Source organism: Typopeltis vanoorti, chromosome 14 (assembly GCF_054136105.1).
Source record: "Typopeltis vanoorti isolate ZY-2024b chromosome 14, IOZ_Tvanoo_1.0, whole genome shotgun sequence".
NCBI lineage: Eukaryota > Metazoa > Arthropoda > Arachnida > Uropygi > Thelyphonidae > Typopeltis > Typopeltis vanoorti.
The window spans coordinates 52,165,478-52,191,500 of record NC_143562.1 but is presented as its reverse complement, the minus strand read 5'-3'; the positions used below and the strand labels follow the sequence as shown (position 1 = coordinate 52,191,500).

General features: G+C 35.5%; 1 protein-coding gene across 3 annotated transcripts in view; it reads right to left on the bottom strand.

Moving 5' to 3' along the window:
* LOC150099476 (glutamine--fructose-6-phosphate aminotransferase [isomerizing] 2-like) overlaps positions 1–13,897 on the bottom strand; it is a 256,437-nt gene extending 242,540 nt beyond the window's left edge. For all 3 annotated transcript variants that reach the window (XM_090404433.1, XM_090404434.1, XM_090404435.1), the window contains exon 1: positions 13,643–13,897. In XM_090404433.1, coding sequence (XP_090260559.1) covers positions 13,643–13,649 — 7 coding nt within the window. In that variant the 5' untranslated portion in view covers positions 13,650–13,897. The remainder of the gene's footprint in view (positions 1–13,642) is intronic.
* Positions 13,898–26,023: the final 12,126 nt, after the last annotated feature.

Here is a 26,023-nt window from a genome sequence, read left to right as displayed (position 1 = left end):
GCTTGGTTGAACAGGTGGAAGGAATGATGACAAGAGGCCATCCCTGGAAGTTACGAAAGGTAACTGTGAGCAAGAGTGTGAGGAGGGATTTCTTTGCATGGATGGTGGTTGGACCATGGAATGCATTGCCTGATGGAGTGGAGTGGTGAGAGCGAGAACGGTCAATGAGTGGTATGATCGACTTTGTGTTTCTTAGGGGGGGGGGATCTCCCCTCGACGAGTCTTTTGACTCCATGGAGGCCTGAATAATGATAATAAATATTGCAGTTGCTTAGTCATCGGTCGTTTGCGATGCATAGTGTGTATTCTCAAATCATCTACTCAACTCCCCCTCCCACCCCCAAGATTGAATCATGAGTGCACCACTGAGCAGGAGTATCACAAATGGAGTATATCAAATGGACTGAACAGAAGGATGTAACTGAAATTAAATAAACAGCCTAAGTATCCAAAATGAGTCCAAATTTGATCTGATAAGATGCAATTTCTGCTACATTTCAACAATTTACAAGTTCCAATCTTAATATTGCTGCTTTTAATCAAAATATAATAAGAACATGTACTCACCAAAAATTGCATATCTTTAAAAAAGTGTAGAAAGCAAGTATAGTAATGTCAAGTTATAACAGTAAGAACAACAACTGCTTCAAAATTATCTTGTAGATAAAATTTCCATTAAAAATAAATAAATAAAATAAAAAATGAAGAGAGTGATATTACCAAATATAATGTAAAAGGTATACAGAGTATTTTATTTATTAATGATTTATGAGTGATAGGATATGCTACTTGTGAGCCATATGGAAATTTCTGAGAGACTTTTATGCAAAACTAGATTTATACTAGAATGCATAAACCAAAATCAAATGTTATTAGTCATTAACAGTATATACAATGGAAACCCGTTTTATTTATCAGATCCTGTTGAATTCCTTGGGCAGATGCTGGTTTTACCAAAATGTCCTTCAAATGTGACCTACTTTTATTGTAAGAAACTGAAATACACCTAGATATTAGCTAGTGTCTAGACAATAGACAAAGAACAATGACCTAAAGAAATAAATAAAAAAAACTTTCATTCCCAAATAAAAGATGAATACATAGCTCTCTCTCTCTCTCTTTTTTTTTTAAATAAGGTAAATATTTATTAGTTGAATAGAAAAACAGATCAGTCATTTTGAATTAAAATAATTCAGTATATAAGATAATATTAGATGTTATTAGATCAGATTCTTGAGCAAAAAAAAAAAAAAAAAAAAATGATAACATTTTTTTTAAATAAAAAATTCTCATGTTTATCCTAAGCAGAAAAAAAGTTTTGGGTTTGGTTTCTAAAGAAGAGGCCACCACTGATACTAATATGCTATAGATGTCAGCCTAACATGACAGAATTTGCTTTAAAATAAATAAAAAAAAAAATAAAGGCAATTTATAAACTGACTAAAATGACTTGACATCAGCATGACTTCTTACAACTCTTCTCAGCTTTAGAGAAGTTGAGAAGAGTTGGAGAGTTACCAAACATCATCAAGCAATTGAATATTCCTGTCAATCTGCAAGAAATAACAAGAAAATAAGTTGTGGTAGTGGTCCAAGAACAAAACCCTGCAAATACTCCATTCATTATATTACTCTTCTGGGAAATCCCCCCCCCCCCCACACACACACATACATATGTATCATTCAGACAACTAATTCATTCCCCTATCACCCCAGGTTAAGTATTGATAAGAGGCTGATACATAATTAAATGGAAGAAATTTTTCATAGAATAGAGAGAGAGAGAGAGAGATGATGATAAAACACAAACCCCATTCCTAGAAGTGGCATAAGGTGTGAGCAGAGTGAGGAGCAGGTTTTTTGAACAGAGTGATTGCTGAGTGAGATGCACTGTCTGAGAGCATGGCGAGTGTGTAAAGGAAAAATTAGTTTAAACAAGTTTTGCATGTTTCTCATGAAACAAACAGATCAAGGGAATAGTCAACTACTGTGCATAGGCCCTAATGAGTAACTAAAAAGAACATTTAGCTGTTAACTCAGATTAAAAGTAAATGGTTTCTAAAAGAGATATATGAGAACATGCTTATATGTAATCTAAAATATAAATATTGTGTATTAAAAACTTTTGATCAACTGATTAATGACTTAAATTATTATTATTATGTGACACCTCCAGGGAGTCCAAAGACTCATCGAGGGAGGGCAATTACTCTACAACTCTGTCTCCACCACTCAAATCCACCAACTCCAACTATTACACCATCTACTGCCCATCACTACCATCACCACCATTAGTATTTACACAGACAATCACAAACATCCATGCCCATGGCTGGATTTGAACCCGCAGACTTTTGGCTGGAGAGTGGATATGCTAACCAATCTGCCAACCAGGCTGGCATATTACAAAATTCGATTCCATCTGAGTCACTGCTCTTTTTAACATATTTATCAACATTGGCGAATGGATTTTTTTTTGATAGTTTGATCTTAGATGATGCAGAGGATATGAGTGATAATAAAGAACACTCTCTCCTTGTAATGTGCTTTCAAAGGGATATAAAGACACTAGCACTGTGAGCAGATTGGTGAAAAGAAAGAGTTTTCACTTGGTTATAAATTAAATTAAAGATGCCAAGAAATTATGTTCTTGTTTAATCCTTTATCCAAATGAAAGCAATCAAAGTTTACATGTGAAATATTTTCATGACAAAGTTACTTGCATATAGAGGCTAATGACCTCATATTAATTGCCCCAGTATCCCATAATGCAAAGCACACATCTTTTTGAATGTGCATAATGCCATGCATTATGGAAAAGGCCACTACCCCAGATTGGTATTGACCCTTATTGAGGTACTCTATTAAGGTGCAGGGATACCTCTCTCTGAAAACTGAGTAATCAACAAGATCACTCTAAATCTCACTAAGTAATCCAAGAGGACCACTCCTAAACTCATCAAAATATCATTGGCGGCTCTATTCAGTATCATGTAAAAACCTACCAGCAAGCGGAACTGCTCTACTCTCCAGAATCAAGCCAAAAGACTAACATTATCAAAATGTCATGAATGGGAGTTAGACACAAAAGCGATACCACGGTTAAAGTAATGCACAAGTCATATTTCCCCTATACAAGTAGTGACAAGATGTAATACCTTATTATTAAACTACTCTGGACTAGAGGTAGTAATTGAAAGTTTTTTCACTTGCTTATAAATTAAAAATGCCAAGAAAATGCAGAATTTTCTTTTGAAAAGAAATGCCAGAAAACTGAAGTAGTCTGAGTGATAGAAATTGATTAAAGAAAAAATATATCATGCATTTCCTGTATATGGTAAAACAGTGTCTGAAAAGAAAATACTGAGTATGGGGATAAATCAGGGGCTGTTTCTGTCTGCATAGAGCAGTTGAATTTACATGAAGAAGCTCCAGTATCTCATACTGGAACACATTTCCATCTCATATATATAGCAATGTACAATGGCATGCATTATGGAAAATCACTACTGAAAATTCTAGACCTTTATTGAGGTAAAATATTCATTCTGAAATCTGCCATCAGAATTCAAAACTATTAGTATTCTCTAAATATTGACGTCAGCCTGGTTGGCATATCCGCTGGAGATGCGGTATCTGCTCTCCAGCCAAAAGACAATCACAAACATCCATGGCGTGGGCATGGATGTTTGTGATTGTCTTTGTTTTCCAAATTTTAAAACCTGACATTTCGCAACATTGAACTGGTCTCCCCACTCCCGTGCCTATTCACTCAGTCTATTCAAGTCTTCTTGTAAGGTCACATCTGCTCTACTCCTCATAATTCGTCCCAATTTTGCATCATCTGCAAACAACTGTGTATCCCCATTCAAATCTTCCCCAATATCATTAACATACAGGTTAAACAGCAATGGCCCCTAAAACAGACACTTGAGGCCCACCACTAGTGACTTTCCTTCTCTGGGATATTGCTCCCCCATATGCAATTTGTTGATACCTATCAGATAGCTAATCTCCAATCCAATGCACTAATCTAACATCCAACCTGATCTGCTCTAGTTTGACTATCAATTTATTATGCATTAATCTATCAAAAGCCTTTGCAAAGTCTAAGTACACTACTGTGTATCCATCTCTCATGTCCAATGCTGTGTCACCTTATTGTAATAAGTAAGTAGATTACTAAAACATTATTATTATTACGGGTATCTCCATGGAGTCAGTAGACTCATCGTGGGAGACCCAAAATAGCAAAACAATATCTATCATATCTATTCTTGAATTCATTTACAGACGAAGAATTCACAACTAAATCAGGCAATGAATTCCACTCATTCACCACCCTCCAGGCAAAAAACCTTGTTCTCACACCTTTGTTAACCACACGCTTCTTTAATTTCCAGGGATGACCTCTTGTTCTTCCATCACTATCACACAGCTGAAACATTTCCCCTGCATCAATCCTATAAAAACCTTTCAGTAATTTAAATGTTTCTATCCTATCCCCTCTTCTCTGCCTATCAACCAACCTCTGCAATCTACATGCTCTCAATCTATCAATGTAGGGAGCATTTTTTACATCACTCACCAACTTAGTCTCTCTTCTCTGAACCCTCTCCACAGCCTCCTCATCTCCAAGGAATCCAGGTGACCAGACTTGAGCACAGTAATCCAAATGTGGAAGTATCAACGCTTTACAAAAGGGGAATAATAGCCTCTTTATCTCTGGATGTCAGTGTGTTCCTCAACAACCAAGTAATCCTATGTGCAATCTTGGACACCTTAGCAAAGTGTCCCCTGAACTTCATCTCCCTATCTACCAACACCCCTAAGTCCCTAGCCTCATCAATCTCTTGGAGTACTGTTCCATCAATGCAGTTCACAGCTGGTAATCTTTTAATCCCAAAATGCATAACTTTACACTTTTCCACATTGAACTGACATCCATTACCTTTTGCCCATTCTACCAGCTTATTTAAATCATCCTGCAAACTTTCAACATCAGCTTGATTTTTTTTATTGTGCTACCCAAATTTGCATCATCAGCAAACAACTGAATATCTCCCTTTAAGCCATTTCCTATATCATTTATATACAAATTAAATAACAATGGCCCAAGCACAGAGCCCTGAGGCACACCACTGGTCACCTGCCTCATTCTGGACTTGGCTCCTCCATACACCACCTTCTGCTATCTCTCCCTGAGCCATTCTCCTATCCATATCACCTATCCTATCCATATTCTCCTATCCAATTTAGTATCCATTCCCATCTGGTTCAATTTGCATAAAAGTGTTCCATGGGGTATCCTGTCAAAGGCCCTAGCAAAATCCAGAAGTACCACAGTGTAGCCAGTTCCTTTGTCCAACTCAGATGTCATTCTATTATAAAAAGTTAAAAGTAGATCCTGCCTTAGCAATCTATTAATTTTTGTTAAAGGTAGATCCATGTTGGCCTCTATAGAGTATCATATCCTGATTCACACATTCTTGAATTTTGTCTTTAACAAACTTTTCCAATACTTTTACCACTACTCCTGAGATGGTGATTGGTTTGAAATTAACTATTGCAGTTTTAGAGCCACCTTTATGCAAAGGAACCACTTTGCCTAACTTCCACTCTCTAGGGACCATTCCAGAGTTCAAACTTAAGTTAAATATCCAAGTAAGAGGGGTTAACAATTCCTTTGCACATTCATGCAACGCCCAAGCTGATACTCCATCTAAACCTACAGCAGTGTTTGCATTTAAATTTTGCAATATATTAAATACTTCTGATTTCTTAACTTTGATTCTCACATTAGTTATTGCTACAGATACAGAGATATCCTCACTTTGGTGATAGACTTTTGAAAAGTGATCACTCAGTAACATCTGATTTTGTCACCTCAATACCACAGCACATGACCACCATTTAGCAAATTCATGCTGTCCATCAAAAATAATACCATTGTTGTCAACCCAATTTTGGATCCTGATTCTCACCAGCCTTTCCAACACTTTAACCACAATACCTGACCAGACTGACCCATAATTTGATGAACTGTTTCACTCTAATCACTTCAAATCTAACCACTCTACTCACTTTAACCATTGCTAAATGTCAGAATATTAAATTTTTGTATAGTAGTGGAATACTGTAACATAATTTAAATATATTACCCCTTTAGGTACATGCTTGATAATATTTATAATTTTTATATACATGCTGAGAAATACTTTTTTTTAAAAAAAATCATTATCATCATCATCAAATTCCTGCCATGTACCCTCAAGGGGTGCACAGGATATGACAGTACTACATGAAAAAATTACATCATTACTAACTTCCTATCTACAATTTTCCTCCAAATCAGTCTGTTACTTGTCAAGACTCCAACATTATCAGATCTTATATTTCTATCGTCTAAGGAACTTTGTACCATATCAATCCACCTATATCTTGGTCTTCCTCTGGGTCGTTTTCCTGCCAACCTGGCAGAGAACACTTGTTTTGCTAATCTTCCCTCTCCCATTCTATTTAAGTGACCATACCACCTGAGATTAGCTCTGCTAACGCATTGCTGGATGCTGACAATGTCAAGTTCTTTCCTAATATCCTCATTTTTAATATAATATTGCCATTGATGCCATCTGTTCACGCTTCGAATCTTTCTCAGGACTCTCATATCTGTGGTCTCTAGTCTTTGGTCAAGTGTTTTACTTCTGACCCAGCTCTCAGATCCATAAGTTAAAACTGGTTTGAACACTGTCTTGTATATATACAGCTAATTTAGTGTTCTGACTAATTTCTTTCTTATTCCATATGAATTTATTCAACTGACTTCCCACCATACCAGCTTTGCTGATTCTGTTGTCTATTTCTATATTTAATTTACCATCTTCAGTAAAAATCGTGCCTAAGTAGCTGAAATGTTTTACTTGTTCCACAGGTTCTCCATTCTCAACACAGTTGACATTTTCTATAATTCTGCCTATTTTCATTGTCTTTGTCTTTTTATTGCTGACCTTCATACCATATCTATTACAACAGCTATTCAATTTAGTCAGAGAATCTTGTAGACTTGTAGCGGATTTATTTAGAAGTATGACATCATCCGCATAAAGCAAAGAGCTGACATTAACATTTCCAATTTTGATATCAGGTTTACCACATTCCTTCATAAATGTGATCCATATAGATAATGAATAACAGAGGGGATAATGTACATCCTTGTCTCACACCAGATTTAACATTAAACCATCTTCCTGTACTTCCTTCAATTCTAACTGCTGACTTACAACTCAAATAAAGACTAAGTATTGCTTGATATAATGCCCCATTGACACCATATAACTGCAGCGTATTGAATAGCTTCTCTCTTGGCACCTTGTCATATGCCTTTTCCAAATCGACAAAACTTAAATACAGATCTTTGTTATATTCCCATGCTTTCTCGACTATTTGTCGTAAAGTGAAGATCTGATCCTGACGGCCTCTATTTGGCCTGAATCCAGCTTGTTCTTCACCAAGCTTTTCTTCCACAATTCTTCTCAACCGTTTCTCAAGTATACTTGCATAGATCTTGCCAGAAACACTCAGTAGGGAAATACCTCTAATTCTCACATTCAGTTTTATTTCCCTTTTTATATATGGGTACTATGAGAGCTCTACTCCAATCATCGGGAATTCGTCCCTCTGTCCAGGCTTTCTGAACTATGCAGTGCAGCCACTGTAAGACTCTTATACCACCATACTTCAGCATTTCTGGTCGAATATCATCTACTCCTGCTGCCATTCTACATTTCAAGCCTTTGATGGCTTTTTCTACTTCAAGTATGGATATGTATTCCTGACTGCATGCCTGGTCAGTGTTTTTTTATCACTGTGCTGTCATCAGTGCTTGTTTCATTTAGCAGTTTTTCAAAGTAATTACTCCATACTTCAAGGATATCTTTGTCTCCTGTTTTCATGTCACATTTATCATTTCTAATTCCTTTTACAGCACTCTTTCCTCCATTCCTAAGCTTCTTCAACAACCTCCAGAATATTTTGCCACCTTCTTGATATTTATTTTCTATATTCTTGCCAAAGTTCTCCCATGACTTTTATTTAGCTAGTTTTACACACTGTTTAGCTTTCTTACATTTGTCTCTGTATTCTGTAAGAGTAAAAGCTGACTCATTTGCCAGGAACTTTTGATATGCTTTCTTCTTTTCCTTCACTGCCTCTTTAACTTCCTCTGTCCACCAGGGAGTTCTGATTTTTTTATCCTTGCACACAACCTCACCACATGCCTCTCTGGCAGAATCAATCAATGTTTTCTTCAGAGTTTGTCACTGAATCTCCAAGGCTTGATTCCTGTTCTCAAACTCTTTCATTTTCTTTTCAATAATCTTTCTGTATTTTAGTCTACAGTTCATATCTGATAGCTGCTCAACTTTTATTCGCTTTAAAACTTTCTTACATGTTATTCTTTTCAATATGAAATTCGATTTTATCCTGCTCAAGACTAAATAGTGATCACTTCCAATTTCAAATCCTCTGTACACTCTGGTGTCCTGCACTAGGGAGAAAACTTCACTATCAACAATAACATAGTCAATGAGACTTTTCTTATTCCTTGCCTCTTCTCTCCATGTGAATTTGTGCACATTTTTATGTTGGAACATGGTGTTAGTAATAACCAGTACATGTCCTGAGTAGAAATCCAACAGATATTTGCCATTATTATTAGCTTTGCTCTTTTCTCCAAATTTTCCCAAAATATTTTTGTATGTCTCACAATCACTTCCTACTCTGCTATTTAGATCCCCAACAAGGACCAACTTTTCCTTTTTCATTGCGTCAGTTGCTTTTTCTAAAGCCTCAAAAAATTCCTCCACTTCTACCTTAGTAGAACCTTCTGTGGGACCATAGGCACAAATAAGTCTCGTTGTCCAGTTCCCCATTCTCATATTTGCCCACATTACTCTACTTGAGACTGACTGCCATTCAAGAAGATTAGCCTCATATTTTGTGTTGAATACTATGGCTACTCCTCTTTTCCTTGATTGTCATTGCCTGAATATAACATTTTGTATTTATTGCTCAGAAAGATCTCACCAGTTTTGGTCTTTTTTGTTTCAGTCACCCCTATTATGTCGATCTGGTACTTATCTAATTCCTCAGCTAGTTCCATTTCTTTGCCATTCAGGCTTATTACGCTGATAGTACCAATCTTTAACTCTGGTGATGTTGAGTTGGGGTTTGTTTTCAGATTTGTTCCAGTAGCTGACTTTTTGCTGTTCACCCTGGTTCCCTGGCGAAAACAACGGGGGCCTTGTTTAACCGGGCGACGCCCCAGCTGGCATGAAATTTTGTCATGTTGTACCATCATTTTTTATTTTGGTTTAACCAATAAGAATACAATTTGGTCGGCTAAATCCCAAATTGTCAGCCCATCCTCGTTCGTTCAGTATCAAAGTAGATACCCAACAGGGTGCACCACGAGAAGGTGAGGATTGGACGTTAGGTCAGAAGCCCTGGTCGGTTCTCCGCATTCCTTTAAAGGCTATGTGGAGGTCTCCTCTCAGTTATACAGCTTTGACCCTTAAGCACCCTTAATGCAAAGTATATATCCTTGCAGAAATGAATAATGCTATCCATTATGGTAAGGGTCACTACCCAGACCAGTTTCGACCTTTATTGAGGTCTCATCAGTGGGAGCCAGACCCAGAAGTGATACCAAGGTTGAAGTAATGCAGAAGGCATGTTTATTTTATTTTATTTATTTTTTTTAATCTCCAAAAAAAAATTCAAAATGACTTGAATGACAATGGAAAAAATTAATGCATTTTTTTTAAATGCATTAATTTATTCCATTGTCATTCAAGTCATTTTGAATTTTTTTTTGGAGATTAAAAAAAATACAAAAAATAAATAAAATAAAATAAACATGCCTTCTGCATTACTTCAACCTTGGTATCACTTCTGGGTCTGGCTCCCACTGATGAGACCTCAATAAAGGTCGAAACTGGTCTGGGTAGTGACCCTTACCATAATGGATAGCATCATTCATTTCTGCAAGGATATATGTTTTGCATTATGGGATACTAAGGCAAGTGATGTGACATTATTAGCTTCTATATACAAGTGGCCCATTCAGAAAGTTACTTCACACTTTATCCAAGTGTAAGCAAAACAAAGTTTGCTTACACTTGGATAAAGGATTAAACCAAAAATATAATTTCTTGGCATCTCTAATTCAGAGTATAACCAAATGGAAAAACTTTCAACAAACAATACAAAAAAGAAGAAAATGTGAACAATGCTAACCTAATTTCCTCTTATATATATATATATATATATATATATATATATATATATATATATATATAATGTACTGCTAATCTTAGCTATTCAAATTGCTTTTAATTAGCTAAAGTAGGTCAAGGTAAGCAAAGAAAAATAATATTTTCATTTTTTACATGTGAATGAAGAACTGAATAACCAGTACATATATCTGGACAACTGGCACTTATCCAAATATTGATACATGGAAATTGCTTATAGCAATTCTGGAACAAATCAAATTTCCATTTATATGATGGTCTGAATTTGTAAAGGCATGGATTTATAAAGCGTAGGGTCATGTTTTAGCAATTTACTTGCATTTTATGACAGGGTAATAAGTGTGTTAGATAAGAAAAAAATCATATACATTGATATTCTTGGACTTTGCAAAAGTGTTTGCTAGAATACTATAAGTATTCTAGCAAACACTGACTGCCAGAATTGGTGTACACGCTGCAGAGGATGGAAATGGATATTATATTGGTTAGATGGATCAGAGATTGGCTCTTTGAACAATAACATCAAGTTATATGATGGAACAGTGTCTCAGAGAAGGAGGGTAACCAGTGGCATGCCTCAGGATTCTGTTCTTGCACTCCCCCTCCCCTGCCATTCAACTTGTTTGTAAATGATACATATCATGTGAACAGATTGGGGATCTTCGGTTGTTTGGTTATGATGCAAAGTTGAGGAGAATTATAGGTAGCACAGCTGATATTAATTCCCTTCAGGAAGATTTGAAGAAACTTTTGACGTGGATAAAAGAGCGAGGTTGTAGTTTTAATATTAATAAGTGCAAGGTGTTGCATTTTGGAGTGCAGAAATATAAGGCTGTGTACTATATTGAAAGTGCTGTACTCCAGCAAGTGGATGAGATTCGAGATTTGGGAGTGATAGTTGACAGCAGACCGAAATTTAGAGGTCATATTGCTAGTGTTGCAAAGGCTGCACATTGCAGTGCTGCTATGATAAGAAGTACTCTAACATGTAGGAATAAGGAAGTGGTTATGACACAGTATAAAGCACTGGTGAGACCACACTTGCACTATTGTGCTTAAATTTAGTCACCTGATTTCCAGTGTGATACAGAAGTATTGGAGAGGGTCCAGAGAGGAATGACAAGCAATATCAGGACTTTAGAATGCTGGCTATGGAGAGTGGTTAAAGAAATGTGGATTGGATTGCAGAGTTTGGTGGATAGGAAGAAAAGAGGTGATATGATAGAAACATTTAAATTAGTGAGAGGATTTTATAAGATTAATCCAGATGAGTCTGCTGACTTCATGGAGGATGCAATAATAATAATAATAATAATAATAATAATAATATTCTCGTTACCTATAGGCACTGAAAGTGATTTAAATAAAAATTAAATTTGCTATTTAAAAATGAATTGCATCAAAAAGAATTATTGAGTCTGTTGACTCCATAGAGGTTACCAAAATAATAACATTAATCTAGTTATAGAAGAATACATAACAATAACTCAGAGCTATTACTGAAATTTAGCATTGCGCAGTTGCAAAAACAGTTTTAAGAAGAAAAAAAAAGTCAGTAGTACATATTGTAATATTTTTGTTAATAAGTATTCATAATTGGTAAATTAATCACCAGTTCGACAGATATGGAAGTCAATCATATCAACAGGGAAAGAGATGTATTTCAACCGAGTCAATGAACAGTCATTATATATATATATATATACATACACACACACACACACACACATATACACATACATACATACACACACATATATACAGGCTTATTGGCATGGTTTGAAGCATGGATATCTGACATGTCAAAGAATAATAAATGGAGGAGCTGTACCTAAGAAAATAAGAGTGACTGTGGCAAGGTACTAGAGGGATCTGTCCTTGAATCACTCCTGTTCAACTTCTGTATTAATGACACTGGGGATGGTGTGGAGGGAAACATATGCAAATGATGCAAAGTTGGGTCACTTTTTGCAAAGTTGGCAAAGTTGGTTCATAGGAAATATTAAGTGCAAGGTGCCTATATATAATAATAATATAGTCTTATTCCCAACTGTCATGGAGACTCAGTCATTCATCATCAAAAATTAAAATATTGAAACCCTTAATTTAAATGAGTGCAAAATGATACCTGGAATTCATTTTTTTATTACATAAAAATGCAGCTAATTAGATCAGAACATATGTTTGCTTTATAATATGTTTGAAAATATTTATTTTCCTCTAATAAACACTTTCTTTGAAAGAATTTGCCAAACTACATTAAAACAGTTGAATTAAAACAAAACACTGTTAAAGAAGACACATAAAAAAATAATAACAAAATAACATAAAATCAAATGCCTGAAAATTTAAAACATGTGTATTCAAAATTGTATAATTTAGAAGAATTAAATTAACTATGCTTAGAACTTATTAAAGTTCATATCAATGCATTTTAAAAGAATGCTAAATCAGTCTTTCCTAAAATATGTTAATATTATAAGATTTGTTTAAATTTCACTTCTCAGAGTGTAGAAGTCTTGTCTAAAAGTTCATAAAACAAGTATACAGCAATTTAAGTTGAAAATAAATGTTAATTTTGATAATTTTATGAGAGGCAATTGGAAAATTTATTAGCATCTTCATATGTGTGTACGATGTTTCCTGCTGTTAATTTTTTTTTAAAAAAATAAAAATAATCGTAATAATAAAACCAACTCATTCACACTGTCATTTTATCACAGTAAAATGACAGGTCATGCTCAACTGTGAAAGCTGGTGAAAGAAACCGATAAATTTATGCTATTCGTATCTTACAAGCGCTTTAATCCACACGATTTAGGTGCTTTCTAATGGTACCCAAAACTGGATTATCAAACCTGATTATCAAATTAATCCGCAGTGGAGATCTCCAGAAGTAATAGTTTTTTCCCCCATACACAGAAATCAAATAAAATATAAACACATAACGCATCACATAATATATGAGGATATATTATGTGATGTTATGTGAAATTATAATATATCACATAATACATTCCTCATAATATATAATATGAGGAATGAACAATAATTTTACTTATATTTACAATCAACATAAAAATTGAAAAAATAACAATTTTTTTAATTCACATTTTATTCCTTTTTCTTAAAAAACAAAGAAAATCTTGACTCCAGCTTACTTAAATCTTAGGAATGTAAGGAAGCAAATGGAAAGAGGAACAGGAAGTAAAGAAAAAGTCTAAACTTCAGGTAAAATCTAAACTAAACATACGGAATAAAAAATATGTTAATACGCGTATTTACTGTACTGTGCAATCAAGCAGAAAAATAGGGGGTCAGGTACTTACCACACATTTTAGAAATTTCACCGATTACAGGCTTCAAACAACTGAGAAGGTGCTAAACGGAAAAGTGAACAGATGGAGCAGTACAGTTACAATTTAAGGAACCAGATGAGGAGATCACTATTCATTAACACGCCTCCATCAGCACACTCTCCTTTGACTCGCACTCTCACTGGTTTGCCGAAGGGGACTGGTTATGCACGTGGCTGCCGGTTTCTAACGTATAGGCGTTCACTAAGGTGTTATCCTGCATTTTAAAATTTCTTTTTAATGACCTGTAGAGTGATCCATGAACAGGTTTCATAAGTGGGCCACCAGGACGAGGACACCTAGTAGAGCAGCTGATCACTGTCTGTTAATAACTGTTTTGGATAAAGCTAAGTTAATGAGTTAAATACTACAGTGTTATATCTAAAGCTTCTGCAAACAGATTTTTTTTATCACTCCGATTCATTAAAAATAAACAAATAAATGAAAATCACTAGCCATCTTCAGGAAAAAATAATTCTAAGTACTTCTGCTTATGCACAGAGTAACAGTAATAACCAGTTATATCTTGCAAAGTTTAAAAAACTATTTTATTAAAGTATTCCCTCATATAAAAATATTATTTAGAAATAAATATAGTGTCAAAAGTTGTAAAACAATTTACAAAAATATTGTGTACAAATTTTCAAGTATAGAATTATTTTTATACTTCTCATGTTAAAAATTGATATGAGATATTCCTAATATGGTTTAAACTCTTATATTTAATTATGCGAATTCGCACATCATTTTTCAAGTATATAAAGCATGCAAAGTATATGCAAATAAAGTCACACTTTTTAATAATGTACATATGTTTGTCTTTATATCAAGTATATAAAGCATGCAAAGTATATGCAAATAAAGTCACACTTTTTAATAATGCACATATGTTTGTCTGTCAAAAAAAATAAACACACATGTACTGAATGTGCGTGAGTGCGTTTCATCCCTGCTATTAGGTAATTTATTTCCTATGTCCATTGCATACAATGCATATATTACGTGTATCTTCCAAGTACTTATTAACATTTATATTTATATCAATATTCATATTGCTTTTATATTTTTACATCTACATGTACGTATTCCTACATTTACATCCATATTTCTATTTATATTTTTATATCTACATATATTTACACTATATAATTCAAACATTATCAGTAATTTATGTTACATTACAACGACTGGAAGTTAATCTTATTGACAAAATTTAATTTCATTTAATTTAATTGACAAAAATAAATAATTCCGAGCAGTAGCGCACTCAGGATTTAATCCTGGGGGGGGGGGGGAAGTTGAGTAGACGATTTGAGAATACACACAACCCATCGTATACAACCTATGACTGAGCATCGGCAATGATCGCTAATTCATAAGTGGTATAGAAATAGAAGACACGACACAACATAAATATATATGTTAAACAATGAATTTTAATTAGGAAAAGATTTTTGGAAAATTTTATAGTTTTTTTTTTCCCTTTTTCTTTGGTGGGGCCTGGGTCCCTTGTTCCCCTCTCTGGGTACGCCATTGGTTCCGAGTAATACTTTTTGATAACACTGGCCACTCGTCTCCAGAATTGACGATGTGTTGTATTAGGGGCATCCGGATGGAGTCTAGTAGCTGACAGTCATATAAAGTAAGTGATCGACAATCTGTTGGAGGTTTGGTTTATTTAGATTTACGGCCGAAGCAACTGAAGCTATGAGGTCACTGAATTATATACATTTTAATTGCGTGTGTTCTAATGGCCAATTTGCTGTTCTAAAGGAAAAAACACTCTACCACCGTATGAGACCGGCTAACTTACATTCAGTTGAAAAGCCTTGATAAAGATTCTTTGCGTCCTAGACGGGATTCGAACCCAGGCCTGTCCAACCAAAGGGCATCATCAAAGCTGAGCTACGGAGGCTCTTCGGTTGAAGGTATAAACAACAAATGCATAATGGCGATTCCAGAATCTGGAATCTTTACAGGTAATGTCTTAATTTTTCATGTCCCATTAGTAACGTGGTTAAACCTGAAGAGATGACATCTATTTTCTGCCAGAGTCTGCTTCTGATACTTGGCAAGAATTATTTTTTGTTCTTCTTCCAAAAGTTTAGTCTTGTTTCTTTTGCAAGTGTTTTTATAGCAGATTTTGAGTACTTTTGGTGACTTTTATTTCTAGTCGCTTCTTTAGCCAGCTGATCCGCTCTCTCGTTTCCTGCTACCCCAGTATGCGCCTTCAACAATCAGAACTTGATTTCTCATCCCTCGATCTACACCAGATTTCTTGTCTGTTCTATTAATGCTAATAGAATATTAGTTGTACTAGTGTTTATGCCGTCTATAGTGCTTCTATTGTCACTGTACATTATTATTTTCTTTTGATGAGAGGTGTTGAGTCTAATTCCTGGAGATATGTAAGTGAATGAACTATAGCAAGTGTTCTGTTTGGTTGTTAGAACAGAGGGGATGCAGTCGTAGGGCAGTTAGTTCGTCGTTCCAAGAAGGTACTGATTTTCTGCCATCGATGTTTAGCTTCTTGGTTGTTCCGAGTGTTTGGTCGGTAGATGGACGGTAGATGCCGTTGATGGTAGTGGTATCGTTGTGTGTGTTTGTAAGTGGTAGAAGAGACGGTGAGCGTAGCGGAGTCCCTGATAAGTCCTTGGACACCTTGGTGGTGTAACGTAATAACAATAATATATCCAACGGTCTGTTGCAATAAATGTTTATAAAATAAAATGCAATGTAAAATATAAAATAGAATATAATGAATAATATAATGTAGTAATAAAATATAATGGAATGGAAAATTTTTTAAAAATGTAACCACCACCATCAGTTCTCACAGTTGAAGAACAGTGAGATATTTCGCTCTTCGATTGGGTAAGACCTGAATTCGACTCTTATCGCAACAGGAAGAATCCTTATATGGGATTTATCAATTGGGGTGAACTAGCTGATCTCATATGGAAGTAGCAGGGCTTTTTCTCTCGGAAATTCGGATTTTTTCATTCCACATACAAGCAAATCGGCCAGAGAACACACGCAGTTTACAGACAAAATATACAATTGTTGTCAGCGGTGGGTGGCACTGTTGCGTAGTTGGAGGATTAATGTAGTAGGGGGAGACAGTGTGCTGTGTGGTGGATTGGAGTGGCCACCCACATTGACACCTTGGAGATATCACACAGCATTAATAATGAATAGGCAAGTATGGTTCTGCCTGTTGGAAACTAGGGTTGTTAATCTCACAGCTGAAAAATTTGACTGAAGAACTCGCATTATTTTAGATATAATATAACGTGTTAGAATTCATGGAACACGAGATGGTGGCACTTGTTCTGGTAATCTATCCAATGAAAGTCTTGATTCATTGCATTAATGGCCATGACCATCACTGATAGCCTGCTATCAGTGTTGGTTGAAGGGTGGAGACAGTCTGCCGATCAGTGTTCAAAAAGTTAATCAGGGATAAAAGGGATATTCCCTTGAGAATAAAAAAAAAACATTAGATCATTTATTTTATTTTTAATAATAATAATAATATACATACAGGCCGTAATACTTTTGCTAATAATAATATTGTATAAGGCTGTTTTAAATTTCAAAACAAATTCACACAGTCCTAACGAAAAACTGATCAATGATTAATGATTTTTTCCCGTTATTATTTTATTTCTGTTGGCAAAAGAATATCAAATGAAACGATATTTTTTTCTTCCTTTTCCCCCGTCATGATTGGAATGTTTTTATTTATGGGGGGGGATGCTGTTTCTTTTATATTTTTTCAGGCTCACACATGTGCGTTAAAAATAAATAATAATAACCAAATGAAAGTTTTTTGATTATTTTTTTCTGGTTGCCAGAGGATTTCAAAACATCAGATTTTATTATTACTATTTCATATATATATATATATATATAATAACCAATTCAAGTTCGTTTGTGTGTTTTCAAGTTCTTCGCTAAATTTTGGTACTCCAGGATTACGTTGATGATGAGATTTATATTTTGTATTAGTTAAACATATATAAAAGATTCTTCACTTCTAAAAGGATAATTTTTAGTCTGCCGACACTTGTGTCGGCAGACTAAAAATTATCCTCTAAAAAAGAGAAAAAACGCATGTCGTTCTAAAAGAAATGTCTGTATAGACAACATGAATCAGCTTAAATATATTATTATTATTATGAAAAAAGGTAATCCCAGTGAGCCATATACGAAATATTTCCACAGTAAATTTTCCCATAGACTGCAGAACATCTGAAGCATTGGCTCGCAGTTTCACCAGTCGATAAAAAAATTTGAATGTCGGATAAACAAATAAATGAATAAATAAATAAATAATAAAAAAAATCATCTAACGCCTTTTTATTCCCGTATACGGGGAGTAGGCGAGGCCATTTAGCGCTATCTAACTTTTGGAGACTGAGTGGGCAGTTCAATCTCCACTGGTACCAATCAGAGATAGATGGCCCAAGACTATCACTAATTAAGCGGTACGCAGTGAAGAGAGACGGCTCAAATGTGCCGCCATCTCGTGGTCCCTAACCCTAACACAATATATTTAATGTCTGAAATAATGTGAGTTCTACGGTCGATTTTCTTGAGTTTACGGGACGAAAAACCCGCTTGCCCGTGCCAGAGATCGGCTAACTCGGGAACCGGTCGAAAAAAGACTTAGAAAAATTTTCTCTAGTCGCCGACTAGACTCGAAACCAAGTCTTCCTTCGTGCGGCCAAGCGCCGTGGTGTGTAAACGCCACATCCACTGAGCTACACAGGCTCCTAAATAAATAATTTGTATGTATTAATTATTAACTTTCTTTTAATATGTTAAATGAAAGTTAATAATTAATACATTATTGAAATTTAATAAATGAAAGTTAATAATTATTAACTTTATTCTTTATTAACTTTATTATTACTATATTCGGATGAAACTCTTTGAGTTTCTTATTCGGCTATGAAACAATATAGGATGTAATATCCCTTAACTTAAATAATTTGTATGTATTAAAAGAAAGACAAATACCAAATAATATCCTAAAAGCTGTCACAAGTATATATGAAAATAATCAAATACAAATAAGATTAAATCATGAGCTATCATATACAAGAGAGATAAACCAAGGGGTCTGATAGGGATGTCCCCTCTCAGCAACTCTTTTTAATATCTACTTAAATGAAATAATAATAAAATGGAGTAAAAATTTACATCAAGGAATTAAACTTTCACCTACAGTTAACTTAAACACTCTCCTCTTTGCAGACGACCAAATAATAATTACAAATTCTGAAGATAACTTACAGAAAGCTATTTTAAATCTAAATGAGATATCCAAAGATTATGGTATGATAATATCAACGGAAAAATCAAAAACTATGGCTTTTAAAGGACAAGATCCAGCAAGAACTAAAATAGTATTAGAAAACAAGATCTTTGAACAGGTGAATTCATTTAACTACCTAGGATGTATGATCACTTATGAAAATGAAAAAGATATAAACATAAAAATTGCAAAATATTTAAAAATAACAGGAGTAATTAACTCTATATTTAAACCAAACCTAGTTCAAAAACAAACCAGGCTAAAAGTATACAATACATTAGCCTTACCGGTCTTAATGTATGGAAGCGTAATCTGGACAATAAAACAAAAAGACAAACAAAGATTAACAACAGCAGAAATGAAGTTTATGAGAAAAACTGCAAAGTATACCCTATTTGATCACAAAAGAAACGAAGATATTATGAAAGAATTAAACCAAGAACCAGTAATTGAAAAAATTAAAAAATATAAACATAGATGGATGGAACACGTTCAAAGAATGAAAACAGAAAGATTGCCAAAACAAGCCTTAAAGTACAAGCCATTAGGGAAAAGAAAACCAGGACGTCCTCTTAAACGATTCAACGATGACTTTTAAGGCCGGAACAGGCCATACTAGGCCTAAATCCTTGATACGTATGATGATGATGATGATTAATTATTAACTTTATTCTTTATTAACTTTATTATTACTATATTCGGATGAAACTCTTTGAGTTTCTTATTCGGCTGTGAAACAATATAGGATGTAATATCCCTTAACTTGAATAATTTGTATGCATTTAAGAGATCACTCTGTTCTAAGAAGGTAACCACACAAACCATATTTTGTGCCTCCGTAGCGCAATTGGAAGAACGACGGTACATTGCGCCCTTCAATTGGAACAGGCCTAAGTTCGATTCTCGTCGCGACGAGAGGAATCTTTATCCGGACGATTTCAATCGAAGGTGAGTTAGCCGATCTCATACGGAGGTAGCAGGGTTTATTCTCCCGGAAACTCTGGTTTTTCATCCCGCATACAGACAAATCGGCCCTTCAGAACACAGGCAATTTACAGACAAAAAATACTAGTTGTGGTGGTGGATGTGGGCGGTTGATGGAGATGATTCGTAGTAGAGGTTCAGTGTAGTGGTTGAGACAGTTGTAGGTGCCTCTCGCGATGAGTCTTCGGACTCTTTGGAGGTATCAGGAATAATAATAATAATAATAATAATAATAATAATAGTATTTAAGACCTTGTGGAGCGCCACCTAGTGATCCAAATGCTGCGAAACGTTTGTGTCAAGCGGAGGCGATATCTGAGAAAAGAGTTCCAAAAGGTTCATGCATCGCCAGGGGTGCTGTATGATGTACCGAATATAATTATAATAATCTTTCTGCACGTGTAAGAAGGAAAAAAGCAACATAAGCATAAATAACACATTTTTTGTTCACTCCTATTATGCATTCGTGGGCTGTACTCTTCAATGTGCCACCCTTCCCAGTTTGCCAGCAAAGGTTGGTGGATTGGTAGAGCCTCTGCTGCCAATGGCTCGTAAAACGTTAAGCAAGTTTGAGCGCGGTTAGTAGTTGGAAGGAGATTAATCGTTCGATGCTGTTGACACACTCTCCCTCGATGAGTCTTTACACTCCCTGGAGGTGTCACATAATAATAATATATATATGCCACAAACTGCATCCTTTGTAGCATAACAAAGGATGCAGGATGGCAGAACGCAGCTAGTAGGGACTGACGTTGCATGCATGCTGCGTTATTGCTACCGTTCAGCGCTGGCAAGTTATCAGGATGATCCCGATAAATCATGTCTTTGAGAAATTCCCAGTGTCAGAAGCCACAGGGGACAGATCAGATGACCATGCAACGGGAAACACACAGCAGATCACTCTGGCCTCTGTGAAATGTCTCGAATATCCTGTATATTGATGGACCAATCTGTTGAAGTGTCATATCCTTCATGAAAATGACTAAATCCATGCACAGGCGCTAACTGTAACTGTCGCACACCAAAATCGTTATCATATTACGATATCTCTCGGTAGTAACTGAGCATTTCCTGGACCCACTGGCGAATGTCTTCAAAGAAGAATGGTGATCATAAACGAAACTGAAACCAGCACTAGAAAGTAACTTTGAATTCACTGAAGATTTTGGGTGAATTCAAAGGAATTTCATGGATTGCATGTGGATTTTGAGTAGCCCATACTCTGTAGGATGGGTGGGGGGGGGTATGGGCTACTGCAATTCCTGTGTCAGGGTTATCTTGAATGGTTAGAGATGCAGAATCTTCTGCAAAATTTTCCGCACAGTTGTGTAAGGCACATTCGTAAGTCTTGATATAGTACGTGTACTGCAGGAACCAACATTGTCATTCATGGTCTACCCAACAACGTCAGTAGCAACCTCATTTACTTGTTTTGAATTGATTCGTTTGCAACCTCTATCAGTTCTAACTCCCAAAGATTCCGTTTCTTCGAAATAACTAAGCATTCGTCGCAAAGCACATGGTGATAGTGGACCTCGTTAACGTTTGTTCAGGCAACGAAATTCGCGGAGTGCAGCAACAGCATTGCATTGGTAGCATAGTTTCACAAGAAAAACACTTTGGGGCAAGGTAGTGCCCTCACTGTGGACGGTAATAACAATCATGATGAAGGGGAAAATTCTGTGTGCATCTTTTTAAATCCTCCTGGTACCTGCGAGTTGCGTATGAGATTCCATGCGTTCAGTGTTTACAACACCCTGGTGGTGAATTTTAGTACTACTTTTTTTCCCTCTCAGGTATGTCTTCCGCATCTGGATCACAAGGACACTTTAATTTTGATCACACTGTAATTTTGCAGCTAGGAAACCAGTCAAATGGTTTAAGTTCTCACTCTTTACTTTAAAAGAAAGTTTGTCATATTTTCTTCTTCCTACTCAATTTGAAGCAGACCTTGATTCATGCACCTTGTCTTTATTTGTACCATAAACAATACATTATACTTTGCATTTTATTATAACTAACGAAAAAATACCTGGATCTGAATCCTGTCTAGGACACAAAAAACCTCTATAAGACTTTTCAACTAAGATATGTTAGTCGATTATATGGTGCAAAGCAGTTTTATCCTCCGGGAACCTCGGGTTATTATCCTGCAAAAATTCAGATTGGCCACAAAAACACACTCCCCTCATCGCTTTAGTCGTAATTCAAAACAACCCAACAACTTAGTAACATACTCTGTACTTTTGAAGTAAATGATGAAAAATCCCACAGAGTTTATCCTACCCAAAAATAAAGATGAGTTTTGTCTCTACCGCAATAGCGTTATGTGGTGATTATTTCGGAAACATTTAGTATCGCGACTCGCTAACTCTCTTAATAGTTTATTATAGTTCTTGCATCAAAATTTACAGTGGTATACGAGTTCTATGTTTCTGTGCATTGCAGGGGTGTAGTCCTAAAAGAATTAGTGCGGCATTATTATTATTAGTATTATAAGTTTCATTATTATAATTAATATAATTTATTATAATGAATCTAGAGCCTGTGTAGCTCAGTGGATGTGGCGTTTGCGCACCACGGCGCTTGGCCGCACGAAGGAAGACTTGGTTTCGAGTCTAGTCGGCGACTAGAGGAAATTTTTCTAAGCCTTTTTTCGACTGGATCCCGAGTTAGTCGATCTCTGGCATGGGCAAGCGGGTTTGTCGTCCCGTAAACTCAAGAAAATCGACCATAGAACCCACATTATTTCAGACATTAAATATATTGTGTTAGGGTTAGGGACCACGAGATGGCGGCACATTTGAGCCATCTCTCTTCACTGCGTACTGCTTAATTAGTGATAGCCTTGGGCCATCTATCTCTGATTGGTACCAGTGGAGATTGAACTGCCCACTCAGTCTCCAAAAGTTAGATAGGGCTAAATGGCCTCGCCTGCTCCCCGTATACGGGAATAAAAAGGCATTAGCTGATTTTTTTTTTTTTTGATTATGAATCTAAAAATTTTGATAGTTTTAAAAAGGTATCAGGGGGAACGCCCTGGCCCGACTACACTTTGGCTAACGAGTGGCAACAGTACTCACGGTAAGACACGATCTGATAACTCCAATGCGAAAGAAGGTACTATGTGTCCTTTAGCCAGACCAATTCAATCCGGGATGAAACAAGCATTTAGTCTTAGATGAACATGCCATATAGTATTAAGTATTTTATTGAGTATTTTATCCAAAATTGAGTATTTTATTCACAAAAACAAGATGATCGAGGACACCAGAAGATAGAGAGCAAATTGGATAGGCATTTTTTCAAAACAAAGAAATTATACATATACATAACCTTAGCTCCTCTCCTCAGACACATAATTTGGGAAGCCTGTTCTAGAGAACAAAGATGGAACTTTTTGCATGCCACTTCAGTTTTCCAATAAGTTAAATCAGTGGTATCATCGCAGCGAAAATTCATCTAAAAGCATTCACAATTATATCTCGATATTCTGTTGGATGCAAAGCGAATGAGATCAGCCCCACTAAGTTTTTGCACAAATTTTAAGACCTACATAACTATGAACAATAATTTCATCAAATAAATTATCTCGGTGATAAACAGAAGAATTTTGAGTTCGTATGAGTGAGCTGAAACATTGTGAAACGTTTTTTATAATGTCTCATAAATCCACATGTCATGCAAATATTAATAAGTATAACGGTTACGTTTGGTAGAGAGAGAGAATCGACAATCCTTATAACCAGCGAGTATGCTCACGGATGTCAGAGTTTATCCATGACCTCGTGGAATTCAATGTGGCAATAACAAAACTTACAATTAGAATAATAAGAAAACGTTATTTTTATGAAAAACGAAGCATCACTTCGTTTCAGCATTACTGACACAAGGCTGAAAGAGAAGTTTCCAGCCATTTAAGAAAAATGGTCGAAATCCCATGTCCTAAACTATTCGACTGGTAAGTTATCTCTCGATGTTTTTCATTTTTTAGTTTAATCAAGGGAATGTAAGAGCTGATCAAATAAATATCATCCGGTGATGACGGTGTTTGATCCTAAACAATGGAATACTGCAGTATTTGCAGAATTATTGAATGGATAAAATAAATCCTCTAACACCTTTTATTCCCAAAGATCCCTAACTAATGTTTGAAGACTGGAGGGGATAACCATCTCTACCCTTAGCCAATCAAATAAGTTGGCCCAAGGCATCAAAGTGTATGTTAATAATTTAGACACGTGTTCATATGGAGATATTTACTATCACCGAAATTCGGAAGATTTTATCAATTCCATTTTTTTTCGACTAGTCTACCATAGAGGTGGTCAACGTTTTATGTTGAGTTCATTCATTCACCTATCAATTAACTTTCAGGATCTGCACCTAGAATTAATTCTAAATTATAGTCAACTATATTACTTGGTATTTGCATATTGTACAACTTTGCCAATTACTGCATGCGAACACAAAAGATGCAGAAATGTTCATGTGCATAGGATCCATCACCGTGGAGAACATGATTGCTACTAGTGTATACGAAATTAGTGATAAAAAAAATTAGTATTTAGTATTTATGCATAAATTAACCGAATTATCGCAACTAAAAAATCATCGAGAAATTTGCAATCTCTAACACCAATAAATTTTGAGATTTAAAAAATAAATAGCATACAATTTAGTTTGCTACCAATAAATTAATTTTTTATTTAAAAGAGTATGAAATATGCGAATAAAAAAAAACAAAAAAAAACTTCAGTTCTGTATAGCCCTTGTACCTTCTATGAAGGTAGGTCTGCAGAAGAAAGATCAGTGTTGGTTTTGATTCTAGCAATATTCCAATCAATAGAGAATATTATATAGTAAGCCTTTTTATTCAGGACTATCTTGGCACATGCAATTTTGGTTCCATTGCCTCTGATATAGGTCAACAGGATGCACACAGCCTTGGAAATGGGCTGGGGTGAATCAGGAGATGAGCTGTTTACAAGTTATGCAAAAGAGTTGCCTACTTCTCTTTGGAATGAGAGACTTATTTTATTACAATCTTTAATCTTTTTAAAAATTATAAAATGTGACGGTTAAGTGGATAGCATCTGTCTCTCTCCCTATCCAATGGACTAGGCTGTGGGTTAAGAACCCAATGATGGCATGTATGTTTTAGTGATGTCTAAATTTAGGTTGTGAATAATTTCATCACATAGTGTGATATAACTATCCTGCTTAGTGAAATCCTGAACTGGTTTGACAAAGTTCATGTTTGGTTGATAGAATCAATTTCAGACGATGTAACCCTTAACCTATCCATGCTACTAATGTATGATAAGTTTACAATCTTCCGTGGGTGAAATTCACATAAGTAGCGGATTTGAGAATGAAAACTAAAGTCACAAAAAACAAAAATGGGCTTACAAATTTGCCGATTTTGTGATGACTGACCACAAGGAACAGAGTATGCGTGAAATTTGTCTCCTTTTGGGTAAAACTGCAGCTGAAACTATTGTTATGCTTCAACCAGCCTTTAAAGATATTGTTTTAGATAAAACGCAGGGCTACGAGTAGTTTTCCCATTTCAAAAATGGAGCCATATCAGTTGAAGACCAACCACTATCTGTCCAACCTCCGGTTCCATAGAAATGATTAAAAGATCGAGAAAACGGTGTGATAGTGTGCGCCGAAAATGGCCAGAAATGTGAAATAGCAGACTGATTGCTGCACCCTGACAATTCCCCAGAATACACGGCCTTGTCTGTGCAACAGCTCTTGATGAAAAACATGGCGGGCTTTCTCTGCTCTCACTTGTCTGATCTCTCCCCATGTGACTTTTGCAGCGATTATTTGATGTGGATGAAGTGAAAAAATAAAAAAAAAGTTCCAGGAAGCTATAAACAGTATTCCAGTTGAACAGTTACAGAATTGTTTTTTCCACTGCTGGAAAAAAATTTTTTTTTGAAGGAGACTAGAATATGGTATTCTAAACTTTAATATGTTTTTTAAAAAATAATTCCAGTTATTTAAATTAAGGGGATAAAAGTCCCTTATTATTT